Source organism: Ooceraea biroi, chromosome 7 (assembly GCF_003672135.1).
Source record: "Ooceraea biroi isolate clonal line C1 chromosome 7, Obir_v5.4, whole genome shotgun sequence".
NCBI classification, from domain to species: Eukaryota; Metazoa; Arthropoda; class Insecta; order Hymenoptera; family Formicidae; genus Ooceraea; species Ooceraea biroi.
Window position 1 is genome coordinate 16,041,236 of NC_039512.1, and position 24,113 is coordinate 16,065,348.

General features: G+C 34.1%; 4 protein-coding genes and 1 pseudogene across 10 annotated transcripts; 4 read left to right on the forward strand and 1 right to left on the reverse strand.

Annotated features, from left to right (window-relative positions):
* Window positions 1-89: 89 nt before the first annotated feature.
* On the forward strand, window positions 90-3,280 carry LOC105274882 (4-hydroxybutyrate coenzyme A transferase). The gene is made up of 6 exons (XM_011331349.3): window positions 90-457; window positions 1,473-1,625; window positions 1,725-1,964; window positions 2,069-2,473; window positions 2,557-2,823; window positions 2,892-3,280. Exons 1-6 carry the CDS (start codon window positions 304-306, stop codon window positions 3,080-3,082), a joined length of 1,410 nt encoding a protein of 469 aa, XP_011329651.1. The 5' UTR covers window positions 90-303; the 3' UTR covers window positions 3,083-3,280.
* On the reverse strand, window positions 3,145-5,966 carry LOC105274898 (TGF-beta-activated kinase 1 and MAP3K7-binding protein 1). Of its 3 annotated transcripts, none has more exons than XM_011331373.3 (6): window positions 5,723-5,966; window positions 5,094-5,331; window positions 4,835-4,967; window positions 4,517-4,757; window positions 4,170-4,438; window positions 3,149-4,046 (listed from the first exon to the last, which is right to left on the reverse strand). In XM_011331373.3, the coding sequence occupies exons 1-6, from the start codon at window positions 5,811-5,813 to the stop codon at window positions 3,591-3,593; spliced, it is 1,428 nt and encodes a 475-aa protein (XP_011329675.1). In that variant the 5' UTR covers window positions 5,814-5,966; the 3' UTR covers window positions 3,149-3,590. The 3 variants fall into 3 exon arrangements, with proteins under 3 accessions (XP_011329693.1, XP_011329675.1, XP_011329685.1); XM_011331383.3 differs by having other exon boundaries at window positions 3,152-4,046; window positions 4,170-4,426; XM_011331391.3 differs by lacking the exon at window positions 5,723-5,966 and having other exon boundaries at window positions 3,145-4,046; window positions 4,835-5,017; window positions 5,094-5,226.
* A 122-nt stretch (window positions 5,967-6,088) lies between these two features.
* LOC105274914 (ATP-dependent RNA helicase abstrakt) lies at window positions 6,089-9,229 on the forward strand. Its single transcript, XM_026971052.1, has 10 exons — window positions 6,089-6,269; window positions 6,398-6,665; window positions 6,749-7,094; window positions 7,214-7,347; window positions 7,466-7,622; window positions 7,762-7,924; window positions 8,059-8,359; window positions 8,502-8,651; window positions 8,730-8,912; window positions 9,025-9,229. Exons 1-10 carry the CDS (start codon window positions 6,228-6,230, stop codon window positions 9,159-9,161), a joined length of 1,881 nt encoding a protein of 626 aa, XP_026826853.1. The 5' UTR covers window positions 6,089-6,227; the 3' UTR covers window positions 9,162-9,229.
* A 41-nt stretch (window positions 9,230-9,270) lies between these two features.
* LOC113562254 lies at window positions 9,271-12,603 on the forward strand (annotated as a pseudogene).
* Window positions 12,604-13,735: 1,132 nt separating this feature from the next.
* LOC105274930 (odorant receptor Or2) lies at window positions 13,736-22,911 on the forward strand. Of its 5 annotated transcripts, none has more exons than XM_026971056.1 (10): window positions 13,736-13,984; window positions 14,187-14,306; window positions 14,438-14,555; window positions 16,747-17,008; window positions 17,400-17,552; window positions 17,687-17,777; window positions 18,019-18,155; window positions 18,424-18,556; window positions 19,185-19,205; window positions 19,556-19,633. In XM_026971056.1, exons 1-9 carry the CDS (start codon window positions 13,841-13,843, stop codon window positions 19,194-19,196), a joined length of 1,170 nt encoding a protein of 389 aa, XP_026826857.1. In that variant the 5' UTR covers window positions 13,736-13,840; the 3' UTR covers window positions 19,197-19,205; window positions 19,556-19,633. The 5 variants fall into 5 exon arrangements, with proteins under 5 accessions (XP_026826857.1, XP_026826856.1, XP_026826854.1 ...); XM_026971054.1 differs by lacking the exons at window positions 13,736-13,984; window positions 14,187-14,306; window positions 14,438-14,555; ... (2 more) ...; window positions 17,687-17,777; window positions 18,019-18,155 and adding exons at window positions 19,820-19,937; window positions 20,735-20,996; window positions 21,351-21,503; ... (2 more) ...; window positions 22,272-22,404; window positions 22,516-22,911 and having other exon boundaries at window positions 18,479-18,556; window positions 19,185-19,355; window positions 19,556-19,675; XM_026971055.1 differs by lacking the exon at window positions 19,556-19,633 and having other exon boundaries at window positions 19,185-19,298.
* Window positions 22,912-24,113: the final 1,202 nt, after the last annotated feature.

The window sequence follows — 24,113 nt, forward strand, 5'->3', positions numbered from 1 at the left end:
ATTTTAAAAAATATCAAAGGATAATTCTGCTCATAATTTTGGAAGTACGAAGTGTATTCAAATTGCGCAAACGTTAAAATGCATCAAGTACGCGAACGCCGTCAAAAAATCGAGTATCGCTAAATCAGATGTTCAGATAGCGATTTTACGAAGATGGCAATGGATCCGCTCCGTTTGACGTATCTAGCAAAATCTTAGATTGTGTATCATGTAAATTTTGGCGTACAGCCATCACAAACTTATACTGCGTATATCACAGTTGAGAGTTTACGGCTTTGATCTTATCGGTCTTGGAATGATAAGATGTTTCGAAACTTGAAATTAATGTTCGACAAAATTCGATGCACGAAACCTTTCCATTTATGCAGACGATATGTGATGAGGGAACCCTCTCAACCGTTAAAACGATGCCCGAAATGGGTTTGTGTGGAAGATGCGGTGAAGATTATAAATTCAGGTAGATGGCAATTTTATACTTCAGTAAATTGATGTTTATAAACGCACTTTCTATCTTTTAGATTGTTTTATACACAATTCCTTCTTTTGTAAGCTCTTTGGATTTAATAATTTTAATAATAATGTTTTTCAAAGAATTGTATATTTGAAAATACTGAAGTGATTTCTTCTGCCTTTCGTTCAGATTTGTATATGGAAAGTTGGTATCTTTTTTATGTTACGCTATCACAGTACATATTTTTTGACGAGGTTTCGATTAATATATTAGTATTGTGTAAAATTGAAATGTAATATATAGTTATTAAAATGTTATGATGGAACTTACAACATATCGATCACTTAACATTGTTTTAAAGTTTTAAGACTGTTAGTGGTTAACACTTTAATTAGTTAATTACTTAGTAACCACTAATAATTAATATCCGTAGTAAAATTATTTTAGCTAATTAAATGAACGGAATGTGTGTTTTAATATAATATATAATTAATGCTATATTAATAGCTATTGGCAACTTGGTAATTAGTAATATTAGCAACTTGACAAAAGTCTAATCTAGATTACTAGATATGTATGATATGATATATATATATATATATATATATATATATATATATATATAATATGATGTGATGTAACATTAAATTGTATTTTTTGTCTTTATATTTTATCATCTTTGGCAAATGGGAGAGGGGCTGTATATAAGATTCACATATGCTCTATAATATAATATTTATCAAGTTACTTAAATGAAAAATATATATATATTTTTAACTTAGTTAAATTAACTTAGCCAACTTAGTTAACTTAATTATAGTATCTTATTTAAAAAAATTGTAATAATGTGAATAAACATAGAAAATAGTCCTAAAGTGTTTCTTTAAAAATGTCGCGCGTGTTATCTTGCAAAACTACCGGAATTTTCTGAGAAGTAATACTCTTATTGAACATTTGACGAACGTAATTTATTATCATTATTATTACGAGTGTCTGTTTATACATAAAGATTTCTTTCCAGAGCATCTAGTCTTCATACAAGGCGGTGCGGCCACGCCGATGGAACTCGTACGCGCCATGACCGAGCACGGGGTGTGCAATAATCTGCGCGGCGTCAGGTTGTTGCACATGTGCCTCGAGGGAGACGCGCCGTTTGCCAATCCGGAATTTGAGAGTACGGTATTCGTAATAGAGCCAATCCCTATTTGAAACCCTATTCCTGGCGCGAAATAATGGAAATGAGTAAAGGCCCGCGACGACGTTACAATTCAAGAGCACTTTAGATCCGTCAACTTGTACGTGGGCGCGAATCTCAGGGAGGCGGTGAACGAAGGGCGGGCAGACTACATCCCATTGTTCCTGCATGAAGCGCCGAGGTTGTTCTACGAAAAGAAGATCACGCCGGACATTGCGCTGATCCACGTGAGCATGCCGGACGTGCGTGGATTCTGTTCGCTTGGCGTGACCGTGGGCTGCACCCGCGCTGCGATTTGTGCCGCCAAAGTCCTTATCGGTCGGTGAATTTTACCGTAAATTAAGATATCAACCAGACTGATGACCGAAGTGAATAATTACCGACATTAGACATTGTGTTCATCGAGAAGAATTTTCTTTCAGCGCAAGTGAACGAGCACATGCCAAGATCGTTTGGCGACACGGTGATCCACTCGAGCCACTTCGACTGGGCGGTGAGGTACGATTGTCCCTTGCCGAGCGTAGCTTGCACGCCGCCTAACGACCTTGAGCAGGAGATCGGGAAGATCATCGCGCAGCGGCTGATCGAGGATGGCGCGACGTTGCAACTCGGCATCGGTAACATTCCGGACGCAGTGCTCTGCGCCTTGGTCAATCACAAGGACCTTGGTATCCACTCGGACGTCCTCTGCGACGCAATGGTCGACCTCGTCGAGCGCGGCAACATCACGAACAGGTGTAAGATCAAGCACAGGGGACGCATGATCGGTTCCATGGCTATCGGCACGAAACGATTGTACGATTTCTTGCACAACAATCCATTTGTTGGTAATTATGGCAGCCGCTTTACTGTGATGGGTGTAAGGCACTCTTGCGTTATTCAGTCAATCGTAATTATCATCACGTCACAGAGCTGCTAGCCATGGATTACGTGAACAATCCGGGAGCGGTCTCGACGCAGCCGAAGATGACGGCGATCAACTCGTGCATCGAAATAGACCTTACCGGCCAGGTGTGCTCGGACAGCTTGGGCTGTAAAATATATTCCGGTTTTGGCGGCCAGTTGGACTTCCTTCAGGGCGCGGCACAGAGCCAGGATGGTCGTGGGAAAGCTATCATTGCGTTTCCCTCGGTCACCAGCAAAGGAGAGAGTAAAATACAGCCGATGCTTAAACTCGGTAAATCAAACCTAATGAAACGTGCGAATATAATTTTCATTGTTAATTTTCGTTAATTTTAATCGCAGGAGCCGGCGTGGTTGTTACGAGAGCTCACGCGCATTACATAGTCACAGAGCACGGTGTAGCTCAACTTTTTGGTAAAACTTTAAGGCAAAGGGCGAACGCGCTAATTCAAATTGCGCATCCCGATCACAGGGAATGCCTCGAAAAGGCCGCGTTCGAGCGCCTGAAATCTACCCCAACGAAATATTTGTAAGCGCTTATTTACGTATAAATATGGACGAGAGTAATTTTGTAGCATAAATGAGAAAGATGTAATTTATAATTTTGCATACTAATTTAATATGTTTATTCGAGTTAATGCCATCGTGAAAATTTTGTGAAAAGCGATTTTTTACAATATATTAATTATATATTAATAATATATTTTACAATATATTATTTTTACAATATATTTTTCTACAGTGTGATATCAATTTTTCCATAAATTGTTATAAATTTCCCTACATATATATTACATATTCTTGAATTAATTTATTAAATATAATAAATTTTTACTTAGTGTTTCGATAAGCAGAATAATCGTGTTACGGCATAAATTAATAAATACTTTATGTTGGTACGTACATAGCTATAATACGAGCATTATGGAAAAATTAACTGAAAATGTGCTGCAACAGTAGGAACATTCGCGAACGTATTTACATGACTATTACGGTGCAATCTCTGGTAGTTTGAGATACTTTATCCATGATGATAAAGCATCAAAAGTTTATACCTTCTGGCAAGGTTCCCTCTTGCTTTCTTTTCTCGACGTTTTCGTAATACTCTGAGAAGTCTACGTAAGGCTTGATCCTGGCATTTGGGTCCGTCATTCTGGCGCCAGGCGGATAAATATCGGAGGTAGTCGAGGTCTCGGTAGTCGATGTATCGAAGTTCTCATCGGTAGCGCCGGTGCCGGTGCTCGAGAAGTCCTCGTTGTCCGGTATACTGATGGGCGCGGTCTGTACCACGGGATTGAACCTGACGGACTGGCTAGTCGGACTCTTCAGGGCGTGCGGTAGCGGAAAATTGAAGTTCCGCACCAGAAGCGTTATGTCATCACGTTTGCCAGTGGTCATGGTGCTCTGCGTGTTGCTCATGTTCACGTCATGGTGGATTCTTACGACCTTGTCGACTACTGCCTGGGCAACGCCGGTCAAGGTGGACTGGACTCGGAACTGAAATTGGGCAAAGCAAGAAAATGAAGGGGGTATTTTTGACGAAAGCGAAAAATTTATTCATTATCGCGTCATTTAATTGAAAAGTTACTTATTCTCGCGTTCTACTATCGAGAGCGGTACCTGCTCAACCGCTATCAGGGCCAATTCCTTATTGACCTGATCGGTACCGGTCGCTTCCTCCAACGACTTGTAGAGGCCGCGCGACATAAGCAGTAAGAATCTACAAGACTCGTCCAGCTCGATGCTGCCGTGGATCTCTGGCTCACCGATGATCGGCTCTGCTGCGGAAGCTGCCAGCTCCTCGAATTCTCTGTATCCACCCTTAACGAGATAGTTACCGAGGCAACGTGTATTTTCTTGATTCCCGAGATGAGAACCTTCAACATGTTCTATTTACTAAAAATCTCTCTCTTCGATGAGATAAATCGACATAAAAGTCGATATAAAAAGATGTTTATCGAATATACCTTGCCTGATTGATTCAACGTCCAGACCGAGATGAGACAATCGCAGGAGCTCGTCCTCGTTTCTCAAATCATGATCCACGCTCAGTTGCACGACTCTCAGTACTTGATTGCTGTCCGTCTTGCATAACAGTGCTCTGCTGTCTCCGACATTCGCGACGTACAGCCTCCCTCTGTAGACTAGGGCGACCACAGCGCTGGTTCCAGCTGACAATTCGCAATTTAATGCATTTAGCTTGTCAACCTGCAAGAGAATTAAAAACAATTCGTTAAAAGACACGGCTGTACGTAGTTTAGATGTCACAATGTTGCATGACCAACCAAATCTGGAAACTTTTGATAAGTTTCGTAGGAGTTAAGTCCATCGGGTATGTCAAACTGCAGACTGGCACGTTCCGCTAACAGATCGCCAACTGATTCCTGATATCCTCTTTCCACTGCCGTAAATGCTTGGCTAAGAGTGACAGCGTCAGTATCATGTGGACAGCATAAAATCTTCATTAACTAAATTAACGAGATTTAAACTGGCAATTTTAATTTCAATACTTGTTTCATTCAATTTCCTTGATAGGAATCTTACCGAAGAACCTCCTTTATTTCTTCATCGGTTGATTTGCCGTTCAACTGTCCAAGTAAGATCTCAGCAGCCATTCGTTGCATAGCGAAATTGGCAGCTTTTGTACCCTCGTGACCGTCAAACACGGCATAGAGAAACGTGGAGTCGTCATATCTACAATGAAAGCTACGATCTTCGAAGGGATGTTCCTCTTGTCGATATCCATCCTCTCGATAAATTTGATTAGTGGAAAACCCCACTCCTAAAATATTTCATATTGTTATCATTATAGTAATTTCATTATTGCCATTCAAATTATTAATTATATAAACTTTAAATAAGTCTAACTCTTATGACGTAAAATATCAAAATTAAAATAAGCACTAAAATATTCTTTCTAAATTAAATTTGTAAATTGTTCAAAAAATCGTTAAAAAAAAGACATGCTTATCGATAGAAATAGAATTAATGTGTACGCATAATAAATTTATTAACAAAAGTACATGTTGTTATTATTAAAGTATTACTTAACAAAACGTATTATAGGTTATAAGAAATTATGAGAACTATTTTTTCGATTTTTCAAAAATTGGCTAATTCTAAATAACGTTTTAAGTACGAATCCTGTCACAATAACTCAGTAAAACACACACCGGATTGTTTGCAAACTGGTAAATCGTCCGTCCAATTATATTGACTGTCCTGAAAAGGCATTGAAGCTGGACGTTCCGCTCCCGCAGGCATTTTTCTTGTTACATATATATATATGTATTTCAATTCATAATAGTAAAGTTTAAGAAAATTATTTCGCAAGACTTCTATAGTCTTTATGAAACAAAAAATTGAATGAAGATATGCTGAATTTAACAGCTGCGTTCAACAGAACAAAGCGCTTCGCGAGAGCACGCGCGGATATAGGCTGTAGTCCAGTTGATGTTCCAAATGCTCTAAAATGCTATGGTGGGAGCAATCGTTTGCAGCCTGCATGATCGTGGGTGACGTGGTTGTGACTTGTGTATACGATTGTAGTGTTGAGGAAAATAATAAAAACTATTTAAATTAACTATTAAAGTAACTAGTAATAATTGAAATCGCTATTACAATAATATATTACAGAATTTTCTGATCAATTCTATTGTTATCGGTAATATTTTCACAATGGATCAAGACAGTCAGGATAACAACAAACCTACGATTAAGGTTAGTTCAACTTATAATATAAACTCGTGAAATGTTTAACATGTGCAGTATATGTTATTAAATATCTTTAAACACATTCACTGTATTTTTGTTTTTATGCTGAATGCGAACAATTATTTTTGCTGCAGCGTTACAGGAGAGAGGAAGAGGAAGACAGTCCTTTAGACACGGACGATGATTATGTGCCGTACGTATCCGTTAAGCATCGTAAGAAGCAGATACTCACGAAATTAGGTAAACTTGGACAACTGAAAGAAGAAAGTACCAACGGCGTCGGAAAGAGCAGTAGTGAGAACGAAAGAGATGATGCTGACAATGACGATGGACAGGTCTGGGGAAGAAAGTCCAACATCTCTCTCTTGGATCAACACACAGAGCTGAAAAAGTTGGCTGAAGGTACGAAATGTTGCGAACACTGACGAGACGTTCGTGCAGTTTAAGTTGATTGATGAAAAATTTTATTAAAATAAACATTTCAGCCAAGAAGGAGAGCGCTATGGAGAAGCAGTTGAAAGAAGAAGAGAAGATCTTGGAGAGCGTTGCTGAGAATAAAGCTCTAATGGGCGTGGCTGAACTAGCCAAAGGCATTCAATACAAAGATCCTATTAAGACCAACTGGCAACCACCGAGAGTGATTCTCAATCTTGGAGAGGCGCGTCACGAGAAAGTGCGAAGGAAGCTTAGAATACTCGTAGAAGGTGACGAGGTGCCACCGCCTCTGAATACGTTCAAAGAAATGAAGTTCCACAAAGGGATTTTGTACGGATTGGAGCAAAAGGGCATCGTCAAGCCAACGCCGATTCAAGTGCAAGGAATACCTACGGTGTTCGTATTTTTATTTCTGCATTATACATCATTATCCTTTAATACTAATTAGTTACCATAATAACTATCATCAATTAGCTGAACTATGTATTAAATAGGCAAACTGACGTTAATTGCAGATTGTCTGGTCGTGATATGATCGGCATAGCTTCTACTGGCAGCGGTAAAACTTTAGTATTCGTTTTACCCATCATCGAGTTTTGTTTGGAACAAGAAATTGACATGCCGTTCATTAAAAAGGAGGGGCCATATGGTAAACATTTATAATAAATAATATAATGTGATTATACACAACACATTTGGTTATGAACAAATATTTATACATATATGCACACATAGATATCAACGTTTTAATGTATTTTGACTCGCAGGATTGATAATATGCCCTTCGAGAGAATTGGCTAAACAAACCTACGACATAATTCGACACTATACCAATAGCTTGAGACAAGTGGACTGTCCAGAAATACGTTGTTGCTTGGCGATTGGAGGCGTACCAGTTTCAGAGTCGTTAGCAGTGATTAACAAGTTCGTATTTATCATTTAATTTATCTCATCCATGTGATCAGTACGCGTGTGTCTGTTGTGTGTATTTAGTGTATGTGTTATTAATATTATAATATAAGTGCCATAGATCTATATAACGCGTATTGTATGATATTTACAGAGGTGTACACATAATGGTAGCAACACCGGGTCGCCTGATGGACATGCTACACAAGAAAATGGTCACCTTAAGCGTATGCCGTTATCTCTGTATGGACGAGGCGGATCGCATGATAGACATGGGATTTGAGGAGGACGTGCGAACAATATTTTCATTTTTCAGAGTAATTATATTTTATTTGTTCATTATTCTATATTTTATATTTCAATCTTCGTGCAGTCTACGCGATAAGTGTGCAAAGATATTAATTATTATAATACTCACTAAAATAGTAAAATTGTCTATTGCATGTTGCAGGGTCAGAGGCAAACGCTGTTGTTTTCAGCTACTATGCCGAAAAGGATACAGAATTTTGCGCGTTCAGCGTTGGTGAAACCAGTAACAATAAATGTTGGCCGTGCTGGTGCCGCCTCGATGAACGTGATACAGGAAGTAGAATATGTTAAGCAGGAAGCTAAAATCGTTTATCTCCTGGACTGCCTGCAAAAGACGCCACCACCGGTTTTGATATTCGCGGAGAAGAAACGCGATGTGGATGCCATTCACGAATATCTGCTGATAAAAGGCGTGGAAGCGGTCGCGATACATGGAGGAATAGGTATGCTCTGTTTAAAATAAATTACAGAATTTTATTATTATTTGAAAATTTTATTGAATACGATATAATATTATAATTTATATTATTTTGAATTTTATTGAATATGATATAATAAATGACATACGTTTCGCCATGTTTTCAGATCAGGAGGAAAGATCACGTTCAGTGGAAGCGTTTCGTGCGGGTCGAAAGGACGTGCTTGTTGCAACGGATGTTGCATCAAAAGGTCTCGATTTTGCCGATGTGCAACACGTTATTAATTACGATATGCCCGATGATGTGGAAAATTATGGTAATGTATTATGTGATATGAGAAATTGCGAAACTGAATGAGAAAAAGAAATGTTAACGTATTGCTTCTGTAATTTAGTTCACAGAATAGGACGAACTGGGCGTTCCGGGCGTACTGGAATAGCGACAACCTTCATCAACAAGGCAAATGATGAATCAGTACTGCTCGATCTTAAGCATCTGCTGATGGAGGCGAAGCAAAAGGTACCACCATTCCTGCTGGAACTTTGTTCGGAGAATGAAAAATATCTCAATCTGGGAGGTAAGATACATATTTATCACATTTTTATTGATCGTGTTTTTATTGTATTTTTATTATTTATTTATACTTACGACTGATAAACATAAAATTGATATTCCTTGTTTTATTTCAGATGAACGTGGTTGCAGTTACTGTGGTGGTCTTGGTCACAGAATTACTGACTGTCCGAAACTAGAAGCTGTACAGAACAAACAAGCATCCAATATTGGACGTCGTGATTATTTGGCTAGCAATGCTGCCGATTATTAAACGATATATCTTCAATAAAATCATTGTATATAACTGTAAAAATGTATATATAAAAATCTGTACAATAACTGTCTTTTTTTATTAAAAAAAAAGTAAAATTATTATATTTAACTCAGTAGTACTTTTAATTTAAATTTTGTATTGAACATTTTTGTATTGAAATATAACGATATGATTTTATTCCTTTTATACAAGACTATAATCTTTCTAAATATACTTTTACTTTAATATTTGTTAATGTACAGTAAAAATAAAACTACACAATATAGTGAACAATCGTGAGAGAAAGTACAAAATATCTTTTTCGATTTTGCCAACTTCAGGGACTTGATTTTATGAGAGAATAAAACAAAAGCTCTGCAGCTGTCATCGGTTCTTCACATGTTAAATTTCGCGTAAATTTTTAAGGCTCGTCATAATTCAAAATTTCTGTACGTAATGACAAATTAAACTACCCGGCGTTAATCGAGCGCCGGGCGTACCGCTCAAAATGGGCCATTAATGTCGCAAGTTTTTGCAACATGAAAAAATTCCGGATTCATTTATTGAGCGCCAAGGAAATTTATCGTCGCGCTAGTCACCGAGAAAGCTTATTCTTCAGAAATTTTAGAAAATATATTTCCACAAGGTTTTCATGTTTTTTCAATATCACTTATTAGATAATTTATTTATAGAACTATCTTCCTGGATCCATTAAGCAGTGGATTATAATGCAAAGTGTCATGCTATTGTACATCATCTTTTCTGTATTAATGCACAATGATGTAAAGCGTATATTTTCGATGCATATATGTAAAGTTTGGACCTCTTAGCATAATATATTTAGTAGTCTCAAATTTTATTATTAGATTTTAAAACAAATTCTATTTGAAGCTAATAGAAGAATTTTGTCGTATGTTGGAGAATCAAATCAGACTAAACAGAGAGGAAAAAATTTTCTTTTACAATGGCAAAGTGCAGGAAGATTATATCTGACTGGATAACAGGACACTGCTCCTATATTATTATATATTGCAAATATAATTGTGCGTTGTATATTAATTCCCAAATATCAAGAATCATCTAAAATATCGAGGACGATTCACGATGGCGAGCCAAAATCCACGACCGGAACTCACGAGGACACAGAAACTGCGGCAAACGAGACCTGCCACCCTAGTGAAGGAATATGAACAGAAACAGGAGATAGGTAGACCGCAGCAGGCAATAGATCCTGGCAGAAGGCACAGATATCCCGTGTCTGAGCCGAAGAGAGTCGAATTTACTAAGCCCGCCATGACAAAGGCGATGATAGCGCGGATGAAGCACGCGGAAAAAGCCAAGCAGGAGTATGCACGCAAGCAGGAGACGATACCACCGCGAAGAATACCGAGGAGAACACCCGCCCCGATCGGTGGTGATCCTAGGTAACCATGGAGAATTATCAAGAAAATATAAATATAAATTTGATATCATATCTTATAAAAAATTTGATATTATTTTATTTTAATATATCTAATATTTTATTTTAATATAATATTTTATTAACATGTTCCATGATCTTTATAAATTCTATAACTTTTTACATATTTTTGCATTTTTATATAGACTAGGCAGAGAGAAAATATCCGCGCGACGCATCCCATCACCACCGAGGGCTAGGAGGGGTGCAGTGCCGAGAAGAAGAGAGCCGGAAGCACTTCGAGCTATCCCTGAAAGGACTAAGGAACTGGCGAGGTCTATAAATGCCGAGGTGATACAAGCCGAACCGGTCGGCGAAGGTCCGATCGACAGCATCGTGATACCACCGAGAACAGTGAGCGAGAATCGCACCATTATCGTAAGCATCCCCCAACCACCCACTGTTAGCGTCGACGCGCCTGCATCCCAAATAGCGAATCGTTCAATCCAAGTAATCAGGTGATTCGATTACATATTAATATTCTAAAATAAAGTAAAGGGATATAAAAGTAAATCAAAAGAAATTTGTTTTCGCAAAACTAAAGTTATGAGGTTTTTGAATTCTTTCTATGTTTTCCTAATTTTAACGCAAAATATTTCTATATTTTGCATTATTACGAAAGTTATTATAAGAAATTATATTAAAAAGAAACTTACTTTATATATTCTAAAATTTACCAAACACATATTATTGAGAATTTGATATTTTATGTAAACTTCTCATCAAAAATATTCCTTAATACTAAATTATAAGTTAATACTAAATTATTAATACAGGAACTGGAAATTTTATTCTCACGGAATAAATAATTCCTATGAAGAAATAATTCCTATGATTTGTTTTATTTAGAGTCTGTTTTATATAAATTAATGCGATATTAATTATAATTATTCGGTACTCACTTGATAGCGAGACACTCGATGAACAAGATGCAGCAGAAGTAGCCACGGTGCAAAGCAAACTGGAAGATTTACAACAGGCCAGACGAGACTTTGTGATAGCCGTAGCGAATGTTGGCGGTAACGCAGTGCAACTCGCGGAGGAGGAGAAATCTAGATACATTTATAAGTAAGAATACAACAGGAGAAAAAAAAGATAAAGAAATAAATTTTTCAAATAATCACATTAAGAAAAACTTAATCTATGCAAAATTATATCAACGCAAAATTCAGAATTGATGGTTCAATGACAAATCAAAGCAAAGAAAATTTGAAATTTACATGTCTAGAGACGATCTTCTTTAGAGTATATCGATTATGCTTTAAAGCAATCATTTTTAGTAAATTTAAAATTTAACAAATGTGAAACACAAATGTTTAAACTCTCTTAGTACTTTAATAATAAAACATATTAATAATTATATGCTATTATCAAAATATAAAGATAATTAATTTAATAATGAAATATATTAAATGACAGGTGACAGTAAAAGAATTGAAATTTTAATTTGATTAATTGATTAAACTCACGTTTAAAATGTGTAGAGTACCTGACATCGAAAGCGAGATGTTTCGCATCGAGTACGGTCGGGAACATCCGAGCGTTGTAGCTGCTCGTGAATTCGCTCAGAGAAGCATGGCTGGTATCAGGGATCGCGAGAGAGCTCGCAGGGTTGAGGAAGAATTCGAGAGAATGATTGAGGACCCCTTCCTGGAGGACTTGCGCTTCGATGTGCCGTTTGAGGAAGAATTCCCTTATGAGGTCGACATATCCTGGGAAGAGGAGGATCTGCCATATCTATCCAGAAGGGCCAGCATGCGGAATATACCAGTGCGCGAAGTACCCTACAGGTATCCACCTTTCGACCCGGAGCAGCTCGAAAGGTTCTTTGACGTGGAATGATACCCGCCGACTCCACCACGTGGACCACCGCCCGGCCGCGAACACTTACATCCAGATCTCTGGGAGCTGGAGGACCCATGGGCCACGTGTGGAGCCTGTCCACAACCAGATGTGTCTGATCTTATTCGCTTTGAAAGTCCATGAAGCTTCGTCTATCATCTTGTTGAAATGTCTTCCATTTTCGAGGTACTCGCAAGATACTTGAAAGAAGTGCGACCTAACTAAAATGGATTATGCAATTATGTATTCTTTTATTATCAGTATTACATTCCAATATTTAATCAGAATTATATTGTCAAAATAGGTCCAAGAAAAGCAGAAGCGATCCTGGTGCAAAAAATCGGTGATCTACTCGTCAGGTAGAGTTCACGGAATCACGAGGAATCACATCAACGTTCGTCTCTTATGATAACTTTTTACATCATTTGACATTTTAAAATCGTTTTGTACAATATTTATCACTCTGAAGGGTTTTTTTATAGTCTACATTTATACTGATTTCTCGGCGACTTCACTTTCACTTTATTCTAAGCGCACGTAAATAAATTTATTTTACTTGTAATATTTGCTTTGCTTCGAATCCGTAACGGAGTTCTCTTCAGCATGTATAATAATAAAATTAATAATAATATGACAGCTGATTCAAATATTTATTTTGTCAGTTTATACCATTTTTACCATTTTTTGAGAGAAAATATTCGAAACAATATTACTATAAGGTATTTATATCACGTTTTAATTTATATGTGCAGCAACATTATAAAAACTTGATTATAAAAATAATTATACAATATTAACTATTCTAAAATTTTTTGGTTGCATTTCTTTTGCAATTTTTATTTTGGATTATCAGAATAGCATTTCAAGGTTTTATTATATTTTTATCAATCTATTCTTCTATATAGATTTCTTATTGCAAAATTTCAAAACTTCTTAATCTCAAAGATACAGTACCAAGTGTGCACGAATATAAACAGCGCTTAAAACTGACTGGAAGAAATTCTAACCGAGAAAGATATAAGTTGTCAATCAAAGTGGAAGACAAGATCAGCATACATCTTTATCGTTATTATTGTCGACCTCCGCTTCCTGGTATATCATACTATATTGTTATTGCAATATATCATTCTGAGAAAGTGGTGGTTTCGATAGTGCTCTGACAATACACACGAAATGATAGATTGGCACTGACATAGTGACATCCTATGATTTTCATGCTTGTTGCGATGCAATATGCATGTGACTCGCTCTCGAAAAATCAATGATACATGGGACAGATATCAAGAGACACGGAAGCGTCTTGCATTGTCAAGTTGTCTAGTCAAGTGCATGCACGCGAGCGGCGAGAGCCGCACATAATTAGTATCTTAGAATCTTTTGGCGTGGAACGAAAGTCATGCTGGCGAACTTCCAGCGAGAGTATAATATCAATCGGATATTTTTATCGAGTATAGGTCTTTGGCCGTTTCAAAACAAGATTATGAGAAATGTTTTGCGAACCTTTTGTATCCTGCTTGAAATCAGTTATTATCCCTTCGAGGTAATGCACACCGGATTGTACATATTTTAATTTGAAGAAATATGGGAATAGTATTAATAAAATTCTAATTGCACCATACAAATGTTATTTTTTATTGTAAAATATATAAAAATATAAAATATAAAATTGAAATTATGTAATTAAACATGTAATAATGTTGTAATACATACTTTTATATTTTACGGACGAATATTTGACACAGCTAATACTTCTATACGATCACTGGGACGATTCGAAATTAGTTTTTGATGGCCTTTATCAAATCACTATGTCAGTTTGTTTCTTTGCAAGAATAATTAATCAATTATGGAATCACGAGAAGGTATATTCTTAAAACTATAATCTATCGATATTATTTGTTAAAATTATGTGAGATTTTATAGCCATATTAAAACTCACAAAGCTATTTAAATAGACATAACTTATTATATTTCAATCGTTGTTTGTGATCAGTTACAAAAATTATATCTAACTATGGACGAACATTGGGACATATTTACAAATGAAACAGACGTTCGAGTTTTAAAAGATTATTCTACATTATCACGAAAATTTACAATATATTTCTCCAGTAAGTATATTATAAACTATTGGGTCGTCCGGAAAGTTCGTGCCGATTTTGAAGGAAAATTCAAAGGCAATATTTTTTTATGTCGATAAATATTTATTGACTTATGTATGCACCGTTATGTTTCACAACCTTTGTCCATCTTTCACGCAACTGGAAGATTCCATTCTCCCAGAACTTCTTAGGTTTCTCGGCGAAAAACTCCTCAAGGTGGTTTTTTATGTCGATCAAAGAGTTGAAGTTCTTGCCGCTAAGAGAATTTTGCAAAGACCTAAATAAGTGAAAGTCTGAAGGTGCAATGTCTGGTGAATACGGTGGGTGAGGTAGCACATCCCAGCCAAACTCCAACAATTTTTGTCGGGTAGTCAAAGAAACATGAGGTCTGGCATTGTCCTGATGGAACACGACGCCCTTCCTATTAGCTAATTCTGGACGTTTTTCCTGAATCGCTGTCTTTAATTCGTCCAGTTGCGAGCAGTACTTATCTGCATTTATCGTTTGGTTGTGTGGTAGGAGCTCATAATATAGGATTCCTTTCCAATCCCACCAGACACAGAGCATGACTTTTTTTGGATGAAGGCCGGCTTTCGGAGTGGTTAATGCTGGTTCATTTCGCTTACCCCAGGATCTTTTTCGTTCTACATTGCTGTAAATGATCCATTTTTCGTCACCCGTCACTAATTGCTTCAAAAATGGTACGTTTGCGTTGCGCTTGTACAGCGAGTCGCAGATGGAAATGCGATCCATTAAATTTTTTCGGCCAAATTATGCGGAACCCATACATCATAGCGACTTACGTAACCAAGCTTCACTATATGATCGTGGACAGTGGTTTTCGATATTTTCAGTATCTCTGCTAATTCACGTGTCGTGTAGCGCGGGTTATTCTCGATCAGTGTCTTGATTTGGTCATCATCAGTAGTAGAGGGTCTGCCCGAGCGTTCTTGGTCTTTAAGGTTAAAATCACCAGCTCTAAACTTAGCGAACCACTTACGTACGGTTCTTTCAGCTAAAGCGCCTTCTCCGTAAACAGAACATATCGAATTTGTTGCTTGTGAGGCATTTTTGCCTTTCCGGTAATAGAAAAGCATCAAGTGTCTAAAATGTTCTTTGTTTTCTTCCATCTTCAAAAGAGTACAAAACTGACACGAATCAATTTATCTGAAACAACTTTTTTCCTAAAGATGCGTTGAAATGTCACTTTTAAGCATATGTATATAAATCGTATGTTTTCAATAACATTGATATATTCAGACATGTTCCAACGCCATCTATTAAAAATCGGCACGAACTTTCCGGACGACCCAATACAACGGTAATATATTTTTTTATATCTCTCTCTTTTAGAACATATTACTATATTAATACACTAATAATATATTAAACAAAATGTAAATGGCATAATGTATATGTGTATGCACGCGCGCGCGAGTGTGTATACAGAATCTATAAAAGAGATACCAACACTTATAAGATAATAGAGCAGGTTGCTAGAAAAGTCCTGTATTATTTTCCAAACAACCACGTAAAATTTTGGGATATTAGATTAGGTAGAAAGGATTGCCAAATGATAGCGCGTGTTGCACGTCATAATGATAGACATAGTACTCTAAACATAGTGACATAGCTAATTAGATTAGATAATTAAAACTAAAAACTAAAATATGAGACAAAAAGATGTCAGCAGCACATTGTTCTTCCTCCTAGCCACGTATTTATGCTCTTTATTAGGTAATAACAGATACAAGTAGGTATAGCCTACTTGTACCTGTTATTGGGGTATCAAGAGCACTCCGCGTATCGTCGCGCGAGACGCGTCCTTATTTGTCAATTTTTTCAAATATCTGAAAATTTAATGTGATTATTTGGAAAATACAGGACCTCCTATTTCACTCAATCTGCTCTATCACTTCACGAGAGTTAGTATGTTTATTACTGGACGTTATGTATATGTACATATTGAAAAATTCAAGAGACTATTGTAGGAAGAACTGCAATTAATATTTAAGAAAATTTCTGTACATGTTAATAATACATTCGTGCAGTTTTATATTGATATTTAAGAAAATTTTTGTACATGTTAATAATACATTCGTGCAGTTTTATATTGATATTTAAAAATAACAATAACAATATTTGTAAGGTATTTATATAATTATTGAAACAACAACATATCTGTCTTTTAATATTGCAGTACTAGTGTATATCATGACATCGGCGTTTATAATAGTACCGTTGACACCGATATTCTTGGATTTTATGCTGCCCCTTAACGAATCACGTCCGCGATTTTTCGCAATCGAAATCGAATTCAGGTTGGATAAAAATGAGTATTTCCTGCCACTTTATTTTTATACGACCACTGCAATCGTAGTGGGCATAACTATCGTAGTCGCCGTTGATGCAATGCACATTACGTGTACTACTCATGCATGTAGTCTGTTTGCGAGTGTCAGGTGAGTATGCTGAAAGTATATTAATAATTTTTAATGCATATAATAATAATATAATAGAAAGTGGGGGTCCACAATAGTGACAATAAAGATGTATATATTGATCTTGTCTTCCAATTTGATTGATAACTCAATTTTTTCTCGGTTAGAATTCCTGTCGGTCAGTCTTAAGCACTTTTTATATTCGAGCAGACTTGTTACTGTATCCTTGAAATTAAATTAATTAATTATATTAAAAGTTTAAGAATTTTAATATAATAATAATAATGTAAAATTATTATACACTGGTAACATGAAAATAATATTATTACAATTATAAAAGTAATCTTATAAATGTAATATATTTACTTTACATGGTTTTCTCGCAAAATATTACAAATTTCATGTTTCGAAGTCAGCAAGTTGAAAACATGATTTTAAAAGTGAACAATAACAATAAAATTAGTGACCATGAACATTGCATGAATACAGAATTTGAATCGTTAGAAGAGGAAATTATGTATCGAGAATACATCACTTGCTTAAAGAAGCACCAGCTTGCTATAGAGTAAGAATCGAAAGACTTTGTAAAAAATAGTCTCGTATAATTTGTAAGAGATAGATAAAATCAAGATATAGAATACAAATTACATATTTAGATTTAAAAACTAACTCACTAATACATTACTTTTTCTTTCATAGATTTGTTGACATATTGGAGTCAACGTATCAAGGGTTTTCAATATGTTTGTTACTATTGATTATTGCAATTTTAAGTTTGATTGGAGTTCGAGTAGGTATTAAATAATTATTTACTTTAGTTAGAATCTCTATAAGAGATACACATAAGCATATAATAATATAAAATGTTAATATATAAATAATAAGATAATACATATAGATGTATCTCTAAAAACTTAATCTCTAAAAAAATTTTCTAAATACAAATACAAGTTAAAACTTGTAAGTAAAAAAGTAATTATTGTCCATAATATCGAATAATTATATGACTTATATCACATGACGTATTGCAGATAGTTGATGTATTAGATCAAGTGGGAGAAGTGACAAGATTCACGTTTCTAATCATAGGAGATTTGGTGGTTTTGCTCATTGTATGTTACCCCGGCCAGAGATTAATGGACGAAAGTCAGGATGTATTCCATCGAGCGTAATAATTAATATTTTAATATGAACATATTAATGGACACGAAGCATTTTTTAAAAGCTCCAATTTTAATTCAATCCCGCTTCTACCTAGTATAAATTTAAGAAATATTGCTATGTGAGGGGCGCAATTTAGATATATTAATATATATATATATATATATATATAATAGAATATATATATATATATAATAGAAATATTATTATAATTAAATAAATATTTTTAAATATAGAAAGTTTAAACAAAGTAATAATTGAATGTATCTTTGCAGATATGCGGCGGAATGGTATAATTACTCGCCTAGATTAAAATATCTATTACTTATGACTCTTTACAGAAGTAATATACCGTGCGGATTAAAAGCAGGTAACATGATCCCGTTATCCATAGCAACGTATGCGGCGGTAAGTATTATAAAACTACGAATTTATTTTATGAACGTTTTATGCTAATTATATATATGTATATAACAATTCTGATGCAATTTTATTCGATTTAAGGTGGTACGAATAAGTATATCTTATTTCACAGCTTTCTTATCACTCAAAGATTAATTAAATCTTTAGTTAGTTCTTCACCGATATGGTTTTATCTCATTGTCAATAAATTACAGTAAACAATTTCACAATATTATTTGATAATAAAGTTAAAAAATTTTTATATATCTTTTAACTATATGCTGTTTTTAGTAGTTTTATAAGATATTTATTTTACACCGGTTATCCAGTAGCTATACTATCACTGGTTAACTTTCCATAGTATCATGCTATATACTTGCTATAGCATATATATTATTGTAAAAACCATTGTTCTGTAAAGGTATAATATCTAAATAACTTATAAATTCAAAGAAAGTAAGAAACGTGATAATTTAGTTTTACCGAATGGGAACAGCATAATTCTAACGTCGGCAAAATGATAGATCGACGCTGACGAATCCTGACATTCTATAATTTTCGTGCTGCTGACATCGCGTGCGTTTCAATATCGAAAAATCGATGGTACATGCAGCGCGTATCATTAATGTTCTAGTCTTTCGGCTGAAAGCAACAGGTAATCATGCTGACGAACTTTCTGCGAGAGTATAACGCAAATCGGGTATTTTTATCGAGCGTGGGTCTTTGGCCGTTTCAAAACAAGATTATGAGAAATTTTTTGCGAACCTTTTGTATTCTGCTCGAAATCAGTTATTGTCCCTTCGAGGTAATGTATCGGTTTGTACACATTTAAATTTGAAAAGTTATGTTCGTGAATAGTATTAATAAAATTTTAGTCCAAAAGTTATTTTTTATTGTAAAATGTATAAAAATATAAAATAAAAAAGTGAAATTATATATTATTAAACATGGAGTAATGTTGTAATATATATACTTTTATATTTTACGAACGAATATTGGACGCAGGTAATACTCCTATACGATCACTGGGACGATTCGAAATTGGTTTTTGATGGCCTTTATCAACTCACTGTATCAGTTGGTTTCCTTGTAAGAATAATGAATGACTTATGGAATTACGATAAGGTATATTCCTAGGTATATTCGTAAGAACTATATGTTCGATATTCGATATTGTTTGTTAAAAGTATGTGAGGTTTTATAGTCCTATTAAAACTCACAAAGCTATTGTAGACGTAACATATTATATTTCAATCGTTGTTTGATCAGTTGCAAAAATTATATCAAGCTATGGACGAACATTGGGACATATTTACAAATAAAATAGACGTTCGAGTTTTAAAAGAGTACTCTACATTTTCACGAAAATTTACAATATATTTCTCCAGTAAGTACATTATATACTGCAACGGTCATATATCTTTTTATATCTCTCTCTTTTAAAATATATTCACATATTAATACTCTAATAATATATTAAACAAATTTTAGATGACCCAAGTGCACGTGTGAGTATACAGGATGTTTAATAAAAGAGATACCAACGCTTGTAAGATGATAGAGCAGGTTGTTAGAAAAGTTCTGTATTATTTTCCGAACAACCACATATTTTGGGATATTAGATGGAAAGGATTTCCAAATGAAAGCGCGTCTTGCACATCGTGATGGTAGACATAGTACTCTAAACATGACGACATAGTTATTTAGATTAGATAATTAAAACTAAAAATATTAGAAAAGGATGCACATTATTCTTCCTCCCTTGCTACTTATTTATGCTCTTTATTATTTATTAGGTAATACAGCTATGGCGTGTCAAGAGCACTCCGTGTCGTCGCGCGAGGTACTTTATTATTTGTCAATCTTTTTCACCTAATATCTGAAAATTTGCTTGGTATTTGGAAAACACAAGACTTTCTTATTCCACTCAATCTGCTCTGTCACCTTCCAAGAGTTAGTATCTTTATTACCGGATATTCTGTATATGTATTGTATATCAAAACATTAAAAATACTATTGTAGGAAGAACAATTAATATTTAAGAAAATTTTTGTATATGTTAATAATACATTCATGCAGTTTTATATTCATATTTAAATATAACAATGGGAATATTTGTAAGGTATATAAGGTATATTTACATATTTATTGAAACAACAACATATCTGTCTTTTAATATTGCAGTACTATTGTATATCATGTCATCGGCATTTATAATAGTACCGTTGAAACCGATATTCTTGGATATTATACTGCCCCTTAACGAATCACGTCCGCGATTTTTCGCAATCGAATTAGAATGCAGGTTGGATAAAAATGAACATTTTCTGCTACTTTATTTTTATACGACCACTATAATCGTAGTGGGCATAACTATCATAGTCGCCATTGATACAGTATACGTTATATCTACTACTCATGCATGTAGTCTGTTTGCGAGTGTCAGGTGAGTATGCTGAAAGTATACTAATAATTTTAATGTATATAATAATATAATAGAAAGTGAAGGTCCACAATAATGACAATAAAAATATATATTATCTTTAGATTTGATAACATATTTTTTTCGCGGATAGAATTACTTTCCGTCAGTTTTAAGCTTTTTATATTCGAACAGACTTGTTACCGTATCTTTGAAATTAAGAAGTTTTGAAATATAATAGAAATAATATATATAATATAAAATTATTATACACTGGTTACATAAGAATTATTACAATTATAAAAGTAATCTTATAAATGTAATATATTTACTTTACATGGTTTTCTCGCAAAATATCACAAATTTCATGTTTCGAAGTCAGCAGGTTGAAAACATGATTTTAAAAGTGAACAATAGCAATAAAATTAGTGACCATGAACATTGCATGAATACAGAATTTGAAATGTTAGAAGAGGAAAGTTTATATCGGGAATACATTACTTGCTTGAAAAAGCACCAGCTTGCTATAGAGTAAGAATCAAAAGACTTTGTCAAAAATAGTCTCGTATAATTTGTAAGAGATAGATAAAATCAAGATATAGAATACAAATTATATATTTAGATTTAAAAACTAATTCATTAATACATTCATTTTTCTTTTATAGATTTGTTGATATATTGGAGTCATCGTATCAAGGGTTTACATTATGTTTATTAATATTGTTTATTGTAATTTTAATTCTGATTGGAATTCGAGTAGGTATTTAATAAGTATTTGGAATTTCTATAAGATAAACATAAGCACATAATATAAAATAATAATATATAAATAATAATAATATATATAGATGTATCTTTAATATATAAATCTCTAAAAAAGGTTTCTAAAGACAAATAAAAGTTAAAACTTGTTAGTAAAAAAGTAATTATTGTACATCGAATAATTATTTTATATCGGTGATGTATTGCAGATAGTTTATGTATTAGATCAAGTGGAAGAAGTGATAAGATTCGCGTTTCTAATTATAGGAGCTTCGATGATTTTGCTACTCGTATGTTACCCCTGCCAGAGATTAATGGACGAGAGTCAGAATGTATTCCACCGAGCGTAATAATTAACATTTTAATATAAACATGATAATGGGCACGAAGTATTTTTCTACCGCTTCAATTTTAATTAAATCCTGCTCTTACCAAGTTTTAATTTAAGAAATATTGCTATGTGAGAGGCGCAATTTAGAAATATTAATAATAGAATTATACATTTAAGCAAATTAATCATTAAAAGTATCTTTGCAGATATGCGGCGGAATGGTATAATTACTCGCCTAGATTAAAATATCTGTTAATTATAACTCTGTATAGAAGTAATATACCATGCGGATTAAAAGCAGGTAACATGGTTCCGTTATCCATAGCAACATTTGCGGCGGTAAGCATTATAAAACTACGAATCTATTTTAGAAACGTTTTATAATAATAATAATAATAATAATTTGATATATATATATAACAATTCTGTTGCAATTTTATTTGATTTAAGGTGGTACGAATAGGTATATCTTATTTCACAGCTTTCTTATCACTCAAAGATTAATTAAAGTAATTAATCACCAGTTAGTTCTTCACCGATGTGGTTTTACTTCATTGTCAATAAACTACAGTAAACAATTTCACAATATTATATTGGTTTGATAATACAGTTTAAAAATTTTTGCGTTTAACTACATCCTGTTGTTAGTATTTTTATAAGATATTTATTTTACACCGGTTATCCAGCAGCTCTTATAAACTGATGTATAATAACTGACAATCTTTTGTATCCATGTTATGCGCTTTACTTTAAGCTTTATTTAAGAGAATTATAAGATCGATATATAAAAATATATACTTGAATGTACAAAATGACAAAAATATTACACATTTTATTAGTTGAAAACCGGAGAAATAGAAAAAATCGTAGTATAAATATTATTACAGATAATAAAAAATTTATCATACTATAATAACTATATTTGTTTATTTTTTCTTTACATTTGTAGATTCGTTGATAAAAAATTGTATGAAGTTTCTATTAATTAAATTTTGCGGAATCTTAACGATTTAAAAAACTAAAATGTTACCAAATATTTTTATAGATAACTATTTCTGATATATTTGATCTGTTGTTATTTTAATCCAATTTTTATTTTTGTTATTTTAATTCTTTAATTTAAAAAATATTACTAACTTCAGTCAAGCTTAGCAAGCGTTTAAAACTGACTGAAAAAATTCTAACAATAAAATACATCCAAACCAACAAAAGAAAATCAGCATTTTTATTTTTGTCGTTGCTATATACTATCACTCGTTAACTTTCCGTAATATCATGCTATAGCATTATTGTAAAAAACGTTGTTCTGCAAAGGTATAATATCTAAATAAATGATAAATTCAAAGAAAGTAAAAAAGTAAGGAAGAAGTAATAATTTAGTTTTCTCGGATGGGTACCCTAACGTCGGTAAGATAATAGATCGACTCTGCGAATCCTGACATTCTATAATTTTCATGCTTCTGACATCGCGTGCGTTTCGTTACCGATGAATCGATGGTACGCGCAGCACGTATAGCATTATAATATTCTAGTCTTTCGGCTGAAAGCAACGCAGATAATCATGCTGTCGAATATGTTCTGCGAGAGTATAATATCAATCGTATGTTCTTATCGAACGTAGGACCGTTTGAAAACAAGATTATAAGAAATTTCTTGCGAACTTTCTTGTTCGAAATAAGTTATTATCCCTTCGAGGTATTGCGCGTTGATCCATATACAGGGTGTCCCGGGTTTTAACCGACAAACTGCGGGAGCATATTCTACTAGTGGAAATAAGAAAAAATTCTTATATCGAGTTTGCTTAGAAATGCTTTATTACAAAGTTATAAACCAATATTGAAAAGAAATATCAGATAAGTAACAACGGATTTTTTCACAAAAATAAAAATTATCGACGCAATGATTTAGTGACGCATTTCAAAATGTTGTCCTTGCACATCGATACAAGCTAGACATCGACGTAGTACAGAATTTGTTACGGTACGACATTCCTGAAAATTTTGTTGCATCTCAGTAACTGAATTAGTAATTCGTTGCTTTAAATCTAT